This window comes from Taeniopygia guttata, chromosome 1A (assembly GCF_048771995.1).
Source record: "Taeniopygia guttata chromosome 1A, bTaeGut7.mat, whole genome shotgun sequence".
NCBI classification, from domain to species: Eukaryota; Metazoa; Chordata; class Aves; order Passeriformes; family Estrildidae; genus Taeniopygia; species Taeniopygia guttata.
Window position 1 is genome coordinate 43,818,401 of NC_133025.1, and position 15,968 is coordinate 43,834,368.

General features: G+C 37.4%; 1 protein-coding gene across 3 annotated transcripts in view; it reads right to left on the reverse strand.

Moving 5' to 3' along the window:
* Positions 1–15,968, reverse strand: part of FGD6 (FYVE, RhoGEF and PH domain containing 6) — a 72,708-nt gene that overhangs the window by 33,089 nt on the left and 23,651 nt on the right. For all 3 annotated transcript variants that reach the window (XR_012053489.1, XM_012569120.5, XM_072923226.1), the window contains exons 3-5: positions 10,260–10,407; positions 7,490–7,557; positions 7,367–7,397 (exon numbers count right to left, since the gene is read on the reverse strand). Coding sequence is in view for 2 of the 3 variants with exons in the window: in XM_012569120.5 (XP_012424574.5) it covers positions 7,367–7,397; positions 7,490–7,557; positions 10,260–10,407 (247 nt within the window). In the remaining variant the exon portion in view is untranslated. The remainder of the gene's footprint in view (positions 1–7,366; positions 7,398–7,489; positions 7,558–10,259; positions 10,408–15,968) is intronic.

A 15,968-nucleotide genomic window follows, 5' to 3' on the forward strand; every position in this document is an offset into this window, starting at 1 on the left:
CGCAGTAATAAGTAATATTTTAAATGTTCATGGTGTCCATGCCTGTCTTTGGAAACCTGCAGGGACCTCAGGTTGAGGAAAAAAAAATTATCCCCCCTTTACCCCTCCCCAGGTCTACTACTACAGCTCTTATTAGCTATCCCATCAGTCCAGCATCTGGCACTATTTAGGGTCTCTCAAACTGAAGCCTCAACTTTCCCCTCTCTCCCCTCTTCATTACGTCATCTCTGGCAACATGAGCTCCAGACACACTTTCTTGCTTTTTGACCCTATGGGTCACAAAGGCTGTGACTGGGCAGTTCTGACAAGAAACTGAAAAGAGATACAGGGCACTGGCTGTAACTGAGGAAGGCTGAGAACTAAATGCAAGGGAGTTAAAAAACAGATGGTGTTATTCATATGGAAATGTTCTGGTCTACATCCTCTGTGTAGACTAGTGACACATAGGTTAACTACCAGCTGCATCTTATAGGTTTTTCTGACCCTGGGGCATTGCTTAACACTGAAATGATACATGGAATTACAATGGCAAAAGCTCAAATGAGGCATTCTGGAGAGCTTCATGCAAAATGCATCATCATATTATGATAATATTCTTCCCCTGCCCCCAGTTGTATGCACACACAATGGAGTGTATGTATTTTGCCATAGGACAAGAATTTTGTTTGAATGTCATAAGGCGACTTGCACGATGAAAAGCAAAGCAGTTTTTTCTGTACTGTAATCAACAACCCAGGCTTTCCCCTGACCAAACAACAAAAGGAGAGCAGGGAGCCAGGTTTAGGCACCACTAGATAACACAGGAACGTCGTTGTAGTTAAGAGCATTTATTTAACTTCCAGATACAGCATGCAAAGGGTCTGCAGGGCGTTTTCTAAATACAGATTTGGTTTTTCAACTAGCTTGACCCAAAGTCCATCAGCATCATTATGGTTTATAGATTATGTCATGAAAGGCTCTATCATTGAAACAGACAACCAAAACTTTACTTCATCACCCTCTATGTCCCCTTCCACAACTGAGTAAACTGGGGAAGTGCTGCAGAGAGGAAATACAGGGTAAAAAGATAAAGTGAACCTTTTAAATTTTACAAGCCTATGAAACAACAAGAGATAAATTTCAATGCTCTTTAATTTTTTTTAAATTATCTTCATTACTGACTATGCATTTGTCACTGTAATCATATTAAGATTTATTTTTAACCTGGCAGTGGGTGTGAAGTGACTGTCATGCCAAGTTCATCTTGAGATAAACTCAAGAGCTGAATGCAGAGAGCACATGCCTGGGGATCGGGGGTGGGAAAAGAAAAACAAATGTAACAAGGTTGGAATTACCAGTGTTTACACTTGAAAGTACTGACCTTCGAGAAAGCAATTTCATATCCAAAAGGATAAAACATAGATCAGGTCTATTTTAATTACCAGATATAAAATATGCTAGTTTACAAACTAAACCCTGAAATTTCACCCCAAGGGGTGCAAAGCATTCAGATGACAACTTTTAGTGCAAGCAGGTGAATTACTTAGAAATTAGAAACTGCAGTAAAAGTATTTTAAAGTACCAGTACTTAGCTCCTTCTAAATCTAAATCAGTTCACTGCTAAATAAAAGCAGAATTGCTCTTGCAAATAATATATACATTGCTCTGATATCTGTACATGCCTGCATGACGTGATTTATATTACAAACCTATTTAGCATGTTGTCCTATATAAAACTGCTGAAGAGCACTGCTTTCATCAGCCTGTTCAAAGGCAATCACCTAGATTGTCCTAGAAATTATTCTGTTTGAAGCAATGAGCAATCCATTACAAGTGAATTTTAAAGACAGATTTTCTAATTAAAAATGGGGTCTTTCAAATACTGAAATCTTACTCATAAAATAAAAACAACTAAAAAAGAAAAAAAAAAAAAAAATCTAAAAACCAACTTGCCACATACTTTGGAATTAACGTGCTTATTTCACTGAAAAATATTTGCAACTCTAGACATGGTTCATATGCTGCATGACAAAACCCAAAATATTATGCTAGTTATAATGAATCACCTCAGCCTCTTACCAGATTTTTTTTTTCCTTTCAGAAGATGGAAGGGTATTGTACATTTTTTTAAATGCTTGTTTACAGTTTCTAGTTTACATTATATTCTGGTCAGATAATAATCTTCTGATATCACTTTTTACTGATTAGGTAAAGGTAATTGTTTTCACACAGCTTCTTCAAGAGGACAGCACACATTGCCATCCTTGGAAAGAACTTTTTTTCCAAACCAGAAACAGTTTTAGTCTATGCTAGGCTAAGACAGCCTCCCACTGGGTACTTGTCAACATGAAAATCTAGTCTAGGCATATTAAAGGTTTCTGATCACATACTGCTGCTGAATTGTTGTCTGATAAAACACTTCCAACTTGAATAATGTGTAGGAAATTCTATTTATTATGTTAGTATACACTCCCCTTATAGCTGTGGAGTTGTTAAACAATATTTGAGGAGGTTACCATCATCACTGCTTTTGTTTTGTCACACCACTCGTTCAATGCAACTTCCTTAAACAAGCAAAAAGCTGTGATAGCTGATAATTCTGAATCACCTGCAATCAGCCCAGGCACTTCCCCTCTGCAAAGGCCCTGACTCAGGATCCCTCAGTTCTTCCCCTCAGAGGATTCCCAGCCCTCAGTGATCTGCCCCTGTCAGTCTAAGGAGCAAACGACAATTTTAGTTGTAAACCAAAAGAGGTACCGAGCAGACTAAAACCTTGCTCAGCTGCTGACTGGGTCAAGTGCACCTTCAGGTACCTAAGAGTTGAATGAAGATAATTTCAAATGGGTGAAATTAAAACTTCTTGCCAATTTAACAGGAAGAGAAAGTACTACATAATCTAAACATAGTCATGTATTCTATTCCTAAAGCTTCAACCAATATTCATTTTAGATATGTTCTCCCAGAACATACCATCAGCAAAAAAACAAACAAACAAAAAACCAAAACCAACCAAACAAACAAACAAAAACAACAAAAAAAAAACCAACCAAAAAAACCCCAAAAACACTGAAGAACAGAAGAAAAAGTCCCTCAGCTAAATACATCTGCAAATAGCTCAATTATCAGTTTAATTTAAGGAAAAAAAGCATGTTTGCACTTGGGTGCTTTTCAAGGAATATACTCATACAGACATCTTATGGCGAAGGAGGAGGGAAGAGGAGGAAGTTTCACAACAACCAGGCTTCTAGATGTGACAAACTGTAAACATGACTGCTTAGCAATACAGCTACAGAACATTTCACAAATAGATTATTTAAAACATAAATAGGCACTCCTAGCTAGAGTCAGACAATTTGCCATAAAGTGCTAAGTTAAACTACAGCAACTATAGTTAATCAAGACTATGACTCAGTGTGGATCATATTTTTCAAACATATGCCATTACTTTTGGAAAGCTGCCAAGCAATTCCACATCTTTTGTCTCAAGTAATAAAATAATTTATAAGCCTTTAATGAAATAATCTATTTGACTTTTTTACAATAATCAATTATTTGACTGTGGCATATTCCCAGAATGTTATTTCAGGCAATAGGCTGGGTAGTAGAACAATACTTCCTTCTAAACTAAAACTATTTTATTAGTCTTCTTAGTAAGAGGACTACAGTTCCAACTCATTATCAAATGTCTTAGCATTTCTACAGTACTTCAGAGACCAAAAACTTATCAACATTTTCATGTCAGACTGGTCAAATACTGAAATTTTGCAGATGGAGGAAAAGGAGTTGGATGTTGAGAGAATTTTTCAGTCAAACAGTACGTCAGTTGTAAGCCAGGACCAGAGGTCTGAACTTTGCTCCAAAGGCCATAGCTATTTTATTTTTCATTACATTCTTTTTTCAAATCTACTATGAATTACGTTTCATAATGCTTGACTACAACAGACATCAGTTTATATCTATCTATATAGATATATAAAACTATATATAGTTTTTATATACGGTATTTTGCCATTTTCTTCTGAAAAATGATAACATTAAACCAGAATTTTTCACTCTTGTGTCTCTGGAAGGACACACAATAGAAAATGATGCTTGACTTCTTATCTGCCTTCTGCAGTAAGAGGTTGATCTTGTGGCGGCAGAAATGCTAAGAGGTGCCTGCTGACAAGCTCCTACTTACTCCGTCTCAGAGTCCAAATATGGACAGAACAGGGGTCTAAATCAAAAGCACAGATTTAAAGGCAAAAGCCCACAGGCCTATGCTTTTCTTTTCACACAGCAAAAAGTTACACACTAAGCCTTGCAGTGGAAGGAGTAATCTCACAAAACCAAGTTCCTCTGCTGGACCAGAAGCCTTGCTGCATATATCACAGCAGCAGGGAGGAAGCAGAATCAAAAAGAGTGGAAAAACAAAAGAGTGGAGGGTTTTGGCAAAAGAACAAAATTCAGAACAAAAATGTACCAAAAAAATGACAATAAATAAGCCAGACAGCTTACCCTCACAGTGCCAGAACACTGCTGAGGAGGTCCTCTCACTCATGCAAACAAACCATCTCCAAAGAATCCCACAGCAAAGAAGTACAAAGTGCACCAATCCTGCCTTACTCCCTTTTCCAGGAACACTGGGTGTTTTTTTAGATACAGGGCAACTCAGAGAGAAGTGATAAGCTTGTTTCTCTTATGTCACTTGTGTTTTACACCCAGTTCACAGTTTCTTTTTTCTCCAACTGTCCTTAGGAAAAATAGTATTTCTCCCATATTCTCAACCCTAGCTCAGTCTCAGGAGGCAATGCATGAACCATCTCATAAACATGAATACTGAAGAGCTAGTTTGATTTAAGCTCCTTTGTTTCCAGGAGTTTCTAAAAGCATTTGACTGGAATCTCACCCTAAAAGAGCACTAACACAGTAACAGAAATACAGAGAATTCAAGATTACATCTAATGTTTGATTACATCCTCAAGCAAAACTATTTGCTGAGTCTGTTTGAGACTGTGTGCTGTGTGCAAAGCCAGGTGAGTCCCTTATCTCTTGTTATGACCAGCTTGTTTAGTATTTACAGAAGTATCACCAAGTGTTCATAATTTTGCAGTGTGTCTTCAATAGAAACAGTCAGATGTACTTGTAGTGTGCCACAGGGTCTGCACAGGCTGGCACTCTGGTATTTTGGAAGAGTTGTTCCACCTAACTTGACTTTGTCAACATAAAAGAAAAAAAAATGCTAAAAAAATTCAGTGGTGCTTGTAACTAGTTTGCAGTCTCATTCCTACCTCCTCAACTGCTTCAGATTCCACTTCAAAGGCTCTAAGATGAAGCAAATTAAAAAGTTTCTTCTTACACCAATAGTCCTCTTCCTCAGCACCATGTGATGCATTTAGCTGACATTGGTAAAATATACTGAAGAGAGTATTATTCATTTCAGATCACTGAAATTAGTCACTAAATTTCAAGTGGAAAACCACTAATAGATGTCTCAGAAGGTGCAACGCAGCATCCCTCAATAAACCAAATCTTTACTATGGGTAAAAGAGCCCAGTCTGAGGAGAATCTAAGTTCTAATTCAGAAATTTGTCAGGGGTTGCTTGACTGGCAGTTAGTAAGCCGAAGTGGTCAGTGCGCATGAAATAAAAAGGATAATTTTATCAACATTACAATATTATCCATAAGAAACATATTAAATCAACTGATTTAATCATGTGCGTGAAAAACAAACAAACCCTCAGGAATACCACTCTGTGGAAACAAAAAACTATGTGTCTGCAACCTTTCTCAGCTACAGCAGTTTTTATTTAATGAAGAACGCACATACACAGAGCCTCAAAACCAGTGCCCTCTCTGACAAGTACACTTACAAAGGTTACTGCTGCAGGGCAACTGACAAGTTAAGGACAAAGTTATTTCCTAAACTCCTAGCCTAGCATCCTCCCTGTTAGACCAGGCTGAATATGTGTTGATTTTTATTGCTAGCCAACAAAAACATTTCCAATAGTTTCTATCCAGCAGCTAGAAACTCACAGACTGTCATGAATAGAGTTGCAAATTATCCATTAAAGGAAAAGCAAAACACATCCTACACCACTGCACATCTACACTGTGGGAATAGCTTTAAGTTTATCCCAGAAACTTCCTAAGCTCTTTACTTTTCCCTTTTTCACATTGTTCTGCTTGCCTGCATCCTCCTAACCAAGAGCACTTCTTCCAGTACTGCACATATTACCTAAAAATCTGGTACACTGGAAAGCAAAGGTACCTTTAACAAAAAAGGTAAATGTCTGAAAAATATGATAATTTAAAATTACATAGCTTAAAACTTGCCTAGGACAACTCTCTTTCTTTTAACAGTATTTAAGATTGAGTTCTGTATTAGAAACCATGTTGAATATAAATTATATATTGGCTGCAACTGACTGAGCCAGCTCATAAAAACCAAGATTGAAGAGAATCAGAAAAACAGTTACTAGGAGGAAAGCAAAAGAGTAATCAGCAAAAGATGTAGTGAGTTTTTTGTTCCCTGAAAAAAAATCCCTGTATTACAGGACTGTATACAACCATCTATAAGAGCCTTTGTTCCCAGTTTCACAGAACATGCTTCTCAAGGGACTGAGACAGACCAGTGCATCTGTTCTGCAATATAACCACTTCTACTGCCCAAGGAAAAAAACCACTATGTTTGCACTTAATAGAGTGACAAAATGGTAAAAACACATATCAGTTCAAACTTGACAGAAAACACACAAAATAGAGCTAGAGAAAGAAAAATTCTTAATAATTTCCTATTATCACCTTTAACACAGGATGTTTTACAGATCTGCACAAACACAGGTGAAATACTTAACCCTGGCTGTGTACAACACATTGCAGGTATTAAAATTACGGGTGTTATCAGAAGGCAAATGTCTGTCAAGAAACTGCAGCCTCACATCCATCACTGCCGTGGTGATGGATGCACCATTACAGCTATTAGCTGCATTACTTCAAGAATGTGCATTTTAATGTACCGTTTCAAAAATAAATTGTTCCTGCCTCCCCCCACCATTTAATGAGTTATTCTAACAAAAAAGTTTATTTTTGTTGCTAAGCCACACAAGCTGGCTTATAAATATGATTCTGATTAACATAAATTGATATATATTAAATTTTCAGTATTCAATACCCACACTCAACTGGAAACTTCATAAATTTTTAAAGACATCCAGAAGGAACCACCAAAATATTCATCCATTATGTAAAATATGAAATATTAAAGTTCAGCTTAATTAGGTTTTTATATTTTGAATATGTAGATGCAGCAGAAAAAATGCACAGTCACTACCATAAAGCCTAAACATAAAATTTTAATAAATTAAACAAATAGAAGAGGAAACTGCTTTTTTTTTTAAGTACTTACAATGTGTAAGAGCTTTAGCACATCCACAAACCTATCAGAAAAGCAAGAAAAAGCAAACAGTTACATTTTAATTGCCAAGTTAAAATAAATTGACTTGTTATTAAGTATAGCATTGACACTTACACCTTCTCTGAGCTCATGATCTCCTTGGCAATGTGGTAAACCTTTGTTTTCTTTCCAGCTGCCTTACCCTGCAAATAAAATTACATATTACACTATGCACCTACTAAAACTGTCATGAAGATAATTTCCAGCTATTAGTTCCTTAAATTCAATGTAATTATTTGATAGTTACTTCTAAGAAAAACACTTCATACTGCTTTGAAATCTCTTTGCTTTGACACCTTCTGGTTTTTCAGGATCTGTGAGAAAATCGATTTAGCTTGTATCTGGAAACAACAATATTAGCTAGGAGCAGCCTTTCAGCCTGTCAGCCTTTTCTTCTAATGAAGCCCATAATGAATGGAAGTTCTAGCAAACAACAATCACTGGTTTAGCAAAAGTAATAAAGTACAGGTAGTATTTCTATCTTACTTGATTTTTTTTCTGATTAATACAGCAACAGTAATATTTGCAGTGAATTCAAATGTCTTTCAGGAGCATCTTAATAGACATATACATTTTCTTTAGTGAAAAACAAGATGACAGGAAAAAAAAGAAAAAAAAAATCACACTAAAAAGACAGTTTCTGACAAGCTACTAATGGAACTGCTGGAATACAGAGCAACTGTACTCCAAAGATCCAGATATGTGAGCCTTGTCATCCTCATGAAACACTGTGGAGATGATTTTGGGTTTCATACACACATTTCCAAAAAAACCAATGGCACTGTCCAACACCAGACAGAGATAGCAGGTATAACAAAGCAAATGGGACAGGCATTGGGATGCAAATATGTTTGCTACACAGTTTAACTTCCATGTATGAGTTCCCTCAGATGGAACACCTTTCTCCAAAACAGCTCCCATGGTTTGCCATATGCTTCTCTGCTGCCAGCTGTCAGCATGTCTATTGCACATGCAAGCTATTAATTTTAATGGGCTGCATAGAAAGAGGATGAGGAGCCCAAAAACATCACAGGATATACAACTCAAGTTGAGATGGAAATCATGGGAAGGCTGTATTGAGTGTGGTAGTATAATATGGGCACTGAACAGTTTATCTGGAAAATCAGGTATCAGTGGTATTTTATCCACAAAACTTTGGTTCATAAGCACTAATGTTGCAAGATTTCCCTGAAGATTTCATTATTCTTGAAACATATAAATTAGTCTCAAGTGCTGGAATATAAACCAAGGAACAGATAGTACTCATAGTTGATTTTAATGATATTGTTGTATTCAAAATATAAAATAAATCTAAATTTTAATTTTTTCATTGCAATTTAAATGACATCACGCTTGATTACCGAATTAAAATTAATTTCTAAATTAAATAATTTTGTATAACACCAGATCTGTGCAAAATACATTATTTATTTTATATACTATCTAGATAGACATCTGCACACAGATCTGGAATTTTACCTATGAAATTATCTTATTTCCAAAGAACACTGAGATCTATCCAGTGTGGGTCAATCTAGTGTGGGTCAGTCACATTCAGGCGAGATTGTAGCACCTATTCTCAGGCCTCTGTGTCTATTTAGAAGGCACAGCTGACACACTCCCTGCAAGACTGAATTCACAAGTCAATTATGCAGAGCAAGGTATGTGCCATCACTGTAGATGTGTCAGTTGCAAATGAGATGAAAATTAGTATTTTGAGAACAAGATGCTACTGCTAAACAATTACAAAATTAAATATCACAGTCTGGTTTCAACCCCATTTGAAAGACTTTTCACATACCAGCTGGTGCTGAAAGGGCCACTTTGCATTTGCTCAGACAAAGATACTCTGGCTCTGACAGTCTCTAATGGGGGAACCAAAGGGATACAAATAAGGCTCTCTGGCACAACACTGGAAAGAAGCCCTGTAAGTCCCCTAACAGATATAAAGCATCAAAACAGCCAGATGCTTGCAGTAAGGAAAAATAAAACAAGTCCAGCTGATGACCAGTGCAGAGACTGCTTCGTTCTCCTCTGCAGCTGCTCTGGCTGTGACGAAGTTGGTTGTTAATTCCCAGCTGCTGGCCGCACGTGCCGCAGGAAGCTGAAGCAAGCGGCAGCAGATGCCTCACAGCAAGCACTGAATTACTCCATAAAAACTGCCTGAGAACCCTCCTAAAGGGGACATTTCCCTGTACAACTCAGCTGAGAAAGGCTGAAGGCATTTGTTGAGGCACGCAAGGTAAGTTAGCTCGTACGGGGAAAGTCTTGTTTAGTTTCACAGGAACAAGCTTCCCCTTGACTCTGTCCCTTTCCCAATTTAGTCCTCTCATTTGGTTTAACAACATTCAGGCCTGACATGCCAAGTCCTCTCTTCCAGCACTAAAAAGTTTCATTGGGGTTTTCTGTTTGTCTTGTTGGGACTTTGTTTTTATTTTGTTTTTAAATTATTTTTAAAGAAAGGAAGCAGATATAACTATTATCAAAGGAAACAGCTGCTGGGACTGGTGCTGAGGAGAGGCACTGGTCTACAGGCAGGCTGGTTTCAGGGCATCCAGAGCTGAGAAGTAAGAACTGGGTACCCCCAAAGGGAGAGACAGGACCCTCATAACTTAATTTCATTCAGAGTAGTTAACACTGTCTTCCTGCTCCTCATTTGAAGAAGAAATAAAATTAAAATCAGGAAAATCACTCTAAGTTGGCACTCACAGAAGGTAACTGAAGGTCAGACCTCAACCTCAGCAGGCAACAGGTGATTTACACTTGAAAATATCCCAACACAATACAACTAATGAAATACTGCAAGAGTGAGGAATAGCTTCAGAAGATAAAGATAAAAAGATACCTGTTTATCTTCTTGAGGATCAGTCTCCCCTTTACTGGAATCAGAATTTGTATCATCATCTTCATCAGAACTGTTCATGATATCTTCTTCATCTGACTGAAGATCTCCTATTACCACATTGGGATGATGATGGTGTTCTTCTAAGGACCTAGTATTAAAATATATTAATCATACTTCATCTATGTAAAGAGCTTTCTGTTTCATCCCACAATAAATTATCTACTTGGTATCAGACACCCTGAAAACAGTAGTGGATAGTCTGAAGATTACAACAGTTGGAGGCTTTTCCACAGTGGACTGATAACTTTGCAACATTTTATATATGCTAGTATTGATACAATGCTCACTGACAGCAAGCAAAAGCCACAGTACCTTTGGAGTATTTATATTATTCATGTCCCTCAGAGTTTGCCAAACAACAAACTCTGATAAATCTATTCCCTTATTGCTTTGTGCATGTATAGAGCAATATTTGTACTGTGTGCAGGATAAAGAAAGATCATAGCCATTTTGCTATCCTCTATCTCCCAGCTGCAGGCCCTGTTCCAGATATGGTACTCACACTGGAGCTTTCTTTGTGAAATTCTAGATGCATGTATACATACAGGCCTGTTTCCCAATGCATATGCTAAACAACTGCATCAGTGACAGCAGTATCCTAACTATTCTGTCCAACAACTCTTCTTAAAAGCAGGAAAGCAGAATCTTTTGCAATTAAGACCACCCATCCCGCAGAAACAGACACCTTTTGAAGAGCTGTCAAAGCTGTAAAACAACCTTGTTCTGCTGCTATGTAATTATTATAGAGGTCTCTTTTTATTAGCTTCAGCCATATTTGCAACACAGGAATTGCATGAGACAGGCACACAATTTCCTTCCTCTAACTAGCCTTGACAACTTCAGTAGAGATATAAGAAATGCAGTTCTAGAAGAAAATAAAAAGGTATGGAAATATAGATAGGAAAACAGACTAGAGGAAACAGACAAGTTTTTGGAAGGTTACATGAAAACAGACCAGATCTCCGGGTTCCTACTTTTAATCCTTAAAAATATCTAATAATTTCCAATTACACTTAAGATATCTAAAAATCACATAATCTGTACTCAAGGTCTGCAAAAAGATGCTGAGATGCCACAGATTTATTTTGACATGAGTCAAAACTGATTAGCTATCCTGCAAAACAAAAAGCAAATCCAGGAACCCTTGCCTACGAGCTGCTGCAGCCAGCAGAGATCTCACTGGGCTGACCATCACCTAATTCTATACAGCCAACAATTGCCAGGGCTACACCTCTCCATATTCCTGGCCCTCTGCCTCTCGAGGCAGGGTATAGTTATGACTGTTTTTTTTCTTGGTTTGAATCAGAGGAAAGGAGGCATGGAGGGTAACTATTCAGACTTGCCACCTCAACCTGCGATAGCTATCAGAAAGAAAACCTGTCACCACAGATCCCACAGAAGGTGTCTGCTAGCAATCTGAAAAGCAGAAGTATTCCTCAGGGCTTGAGTTCAGTATTGGGATGGTGCTGTTAAACAGGTTTGTCAGTGACATGGACAGAGGGACTGGGGGCATCCTCAGCAAGAGTGCCCGGCAGGTCAAAGAAGGGGATTCTGCTAGAGCAAAGAGTTCATTACACAATGCTCAAGACAGAGTTTAAAACAAACAAACCAATACAAAAATGCTGATCACAAATAGAAATATATTTGGAGATAAAGATTAGCTGGCCTGTGGACAGACCTTGGTCAGACATGAAGCCATAGAGAAGATTAAAATAACTTGGTTCTATTATGACAACAGGAAGGACTTGGGAAACTCCCAAGCAGTTACTGTCTCCCAGAACCAAATGGGGTGGGGAGAGGAAGGCGACTGTAAGGTCATCACTGAGTTCAACAAGGTCCTGAGCCAAGACTGCAGCACCCTGGGTGCAGAGAGACACCCCTTTATTTGGGTTTGGAAATGATCAGCTTCATGCAGGAAGGCAGCAGCCACCAGAGAGATGAGTGCTGATGACAACAGCATATGGTGTATGCCAGGGACAGCTCCCATAGTGTCTCCAGAAATATCAGGAAGAGAAAAAAGCAGCTTTTTATTGGAGCTTTCCCTGGAATCATGCTAGCAGGAAACTAAGATTTCTGCTGTTATTCATTAACTTCAGCAATTCAGAAAACTCCTTGTCTAGTTTATGTAAGTCACAGACAGTTGAGAATATTTATTTTAGCAGCTGCCATCTCATATTCTTTTATTATGACAAACATCTTCATTACATCAGTAGCATGATATGAGGTAGATATATGCCCCAGCTTTAGTCAAAACCTGCAACAGAAATTACTGCTGTTCCTTCCTTTACTAAATTACTCAGCTTTACCATCCACATCTGTCACAGAATCTCTCTGACGAAGGGTATTTTTCCCCCACTGCAAAATATATTAAGTGCTTTATCTCTGACCACACTGGAATACACTTTTAGTCCATTATTCATTAATGTCTGTTTTTGTTAAAAGACATTTTATTGCCCTTTTTCCTACCCTTAATACTTGTTTTAATTGCCATTTTCATTTCCTTTAACCGAGATGCCTTCTCATCAAGAAAGCATTGTTTTCACACCTGTGACATCACTGTTCCTTTAGCCTCAGCATATCCTACTGGATGCCCACTCCCAGACTTTGTTGTCATTTTTCATTTAAACTTTTCAGGGCAGCTATGCCAAAACTTAGAAGTTTTAGAAAATCTACCCTTTTGGAAGTCAGAAACAAGAATACTCCCAGGTGAAGCTGTGTTTAACTTGCACAAACACAATCCCCTCACCACTGAAGGATGAAGAACAAACTAGCTGGCTTGTATTGTGTGAAGTATTTTCTAAACATAAGATTAATCAGTTTATTTAATAGAAAGTTTCAGTAAAAAAAAAAAAAACAAACTTAAAAATTTTAATAACTAACTAGTGATAATTTATGATGTGTAGTAAGTATCCACAAATGACAGCCAGTCACGTATAAGTTTTTTTTTTTCTTCCTATAAATCACAATATTTAAGCAGTAAGCTCCTTTTCTGGCCTTTGTGGTGCTTATGCACCTACTATTCATATAAAGGAAGCTATGACAGCTGAGAGAGCCATGTATAAAATCTTATATAGAGTATCTACTCCACTTTTATCCTGTATTTGCTCAGTTCACAGCACTCCAGTTCTTCCACATGATACATCTTGTTGAGGGTTTTTTTAGTGATATTTTTATTACTTTTTCCCTTCATTTCTTTGCTTTTTAAAGAAAGAACACATTGGATGATTAGATGATTAATGATCAAGAGTCAGTTCACACTCAGCTATTTTCCAGTATCAAACAAGCCATCAGTTCAGGCATAGGATGCAATACTGGAACCAGGGGTAGATACCTTTGTGGTGATATCTGCAGTTGTGTCCTCTTCTTCATAGAAAATGGGGACAGAGTTACTGTGTTCAATTGTGTTTATCAGCCACGTGCTGAAGAACATGCAATTCCCCTCATACATTACACCTTAACCTTTCAAGGTAAATGCTATGGCTTGTCTAGTGAAACAGAAAGCAGATCTGTATTTACTGATTACTCTTTTCTGTACTTTTACCTCTGAAGTCATCTATAACACAAGTGTATGTATGGTTCTCTTAAAGTTATCTCTGGATAAAGTGAAATCCCTTGCACATTAACTGCCTTTGGAAATAGTAGTAAATCTTTAAATAAACAGAGTCTTTTCTAGCACACATTAATCCCCCTTTTCCAAAATACCACAAGCATGCAGTAAGGCTTATTTTAAGTGGCCCTTCTGATAGGTATTTTGGGGATACTGTGAACTGTCTCTATCTTGTTCCCTCTTCATCACGATTCTTTGTCCTACCCACAGCAATACCCATAGAAACTTCTGCATTATCAGTCATGTGAAACACCAGCCCTGCCAACTCAGCGTGCTGTGCACTGAGTAAGAACATCTTGCCATATCAGATGAGCAAGTTATCTAAATATAGATGTGGGGCTTTTTTATTTCACACATAAAATGAAGGAATCGTTAGCTCTGATTGGAATGAGTGGCTTATGGGATGATGCATTTATGTTGTGCTGTATTTTCCTATTGCAATAGTAAAACACTAATGAAATAAAACATGTTGGTCCTAGCAAGGCATACAGCAAGATAAAACTGTCAAAACTTAAAAATTGCCATCAGACTATTACCACTGGGAATCAGCATAAAAAACACCTATTGTCTTCAAGAGATGACCAAGACTAGTTCAGACTAGTTTATTTGTCTTATAATAGAAGCTTCAAATACACCTGTATCTTCACTTGCAGACACTGTTGATTTGAACCCTGCACCGGGCACTATAGCCTGGAGTCACAATCAGCATTTCAGTCTCAGTTTCCAGCTCCTTTAGAAGGCAAATAGTACTTTAAGGTTGACTGAGATCATTCAGAAAGATTTTCTGCCATGGAATGCTCCAACATAAAGTATTTTATAGTATATTGGAATGACTTCAAGTGTTAGCATCACCATAACTACTAAAAAGCAAGTTTCCAGAGCTCCAGAGTATTTGCCAAAATAGATTCATCCACGCTACTGCTTTACACACATTTCCTTGTGAACTTCATTATTTTTAGATCTTTTTCCTACTTTCAGTAAGTAATAAAAATATGTAGGAATGCTGAATGAAGAGAGCCTTGCACACAACACTCTGCTAAACTCTTCACTTCTCATCCTTTTGTTCTTTTAAAAGGAGTCTCCTGTATACTCTGCTTTACTCTATCTCTTCCTCCAGTATTTTATTGCATGTTTTTTGTGGGTGTTTATGTTTGTTTATTTTTAAAGCAAGCTTTCAACATGCAGGCAAAATTACACAAACTGAAGTTCCTACTGAACTAAAAAATAGATAGCAGAACTTCAGAAAGCAACTCAACATGCCCTATTATAACATTTAATCTCATATCCTTTTAGTATCATTACAGCATTTCACCATCTTTTCACAGCTGCTTGCACTTCATTTTTCCCCAGAGAGCAAGCAACTATTATTAGTGCTTTTCCATTTGCAGTTTTTAACATCACCATTCTGTGCAATCAATTTTAGTAATTAAGGCATATTCAGCTATTAGTTCTTTAAGACCTAAAAGCACACTGACTCTCTGTGAAGGCAATAGCTGATAACACTGTCATTTTTTTCACAGCCCCTCATACTCACAATAGCTGTAAGCATGCCTCACCAACTGATTCCCTCTGTGAACCCTAGTTGTACACTTCTGGGAAAATGCAATGGTAAAAGACCTAAGGAAACAAAATGTTCTATAAAATATTTTCTGTTTGGTCCTATCTAAATTCAGAATCTCTTTCAAGGAAGGACCGTAAATACAGAACTCAAATTAATATCCCAAAACAATTTAGGAAGTAATTCCCTGATTTGGGTGCTCAAACAGAAGATGCTCCTGGAAAGTCAAAGCAAAAGTGAAATTAATGTTTGGTTAATAACCCTTTTGTTTTGTGAATTTCTTCTGCTTTTATTTAACGCTTCTTTTTAAAGACAGTCCAGTGTCTTTATTATTTAATTACTGCAGGTTTTTGGAAAAATAAAATCAGTTCTAGAAAGCAAACATACTTGGCAAAGCTCTGAGATAATGAAGGATGCCAACCAAGATCAAGAGTGAGCTGCTATGGAAGGTTTAAGAAAATACATAAAGAGATTAGCGATCAGC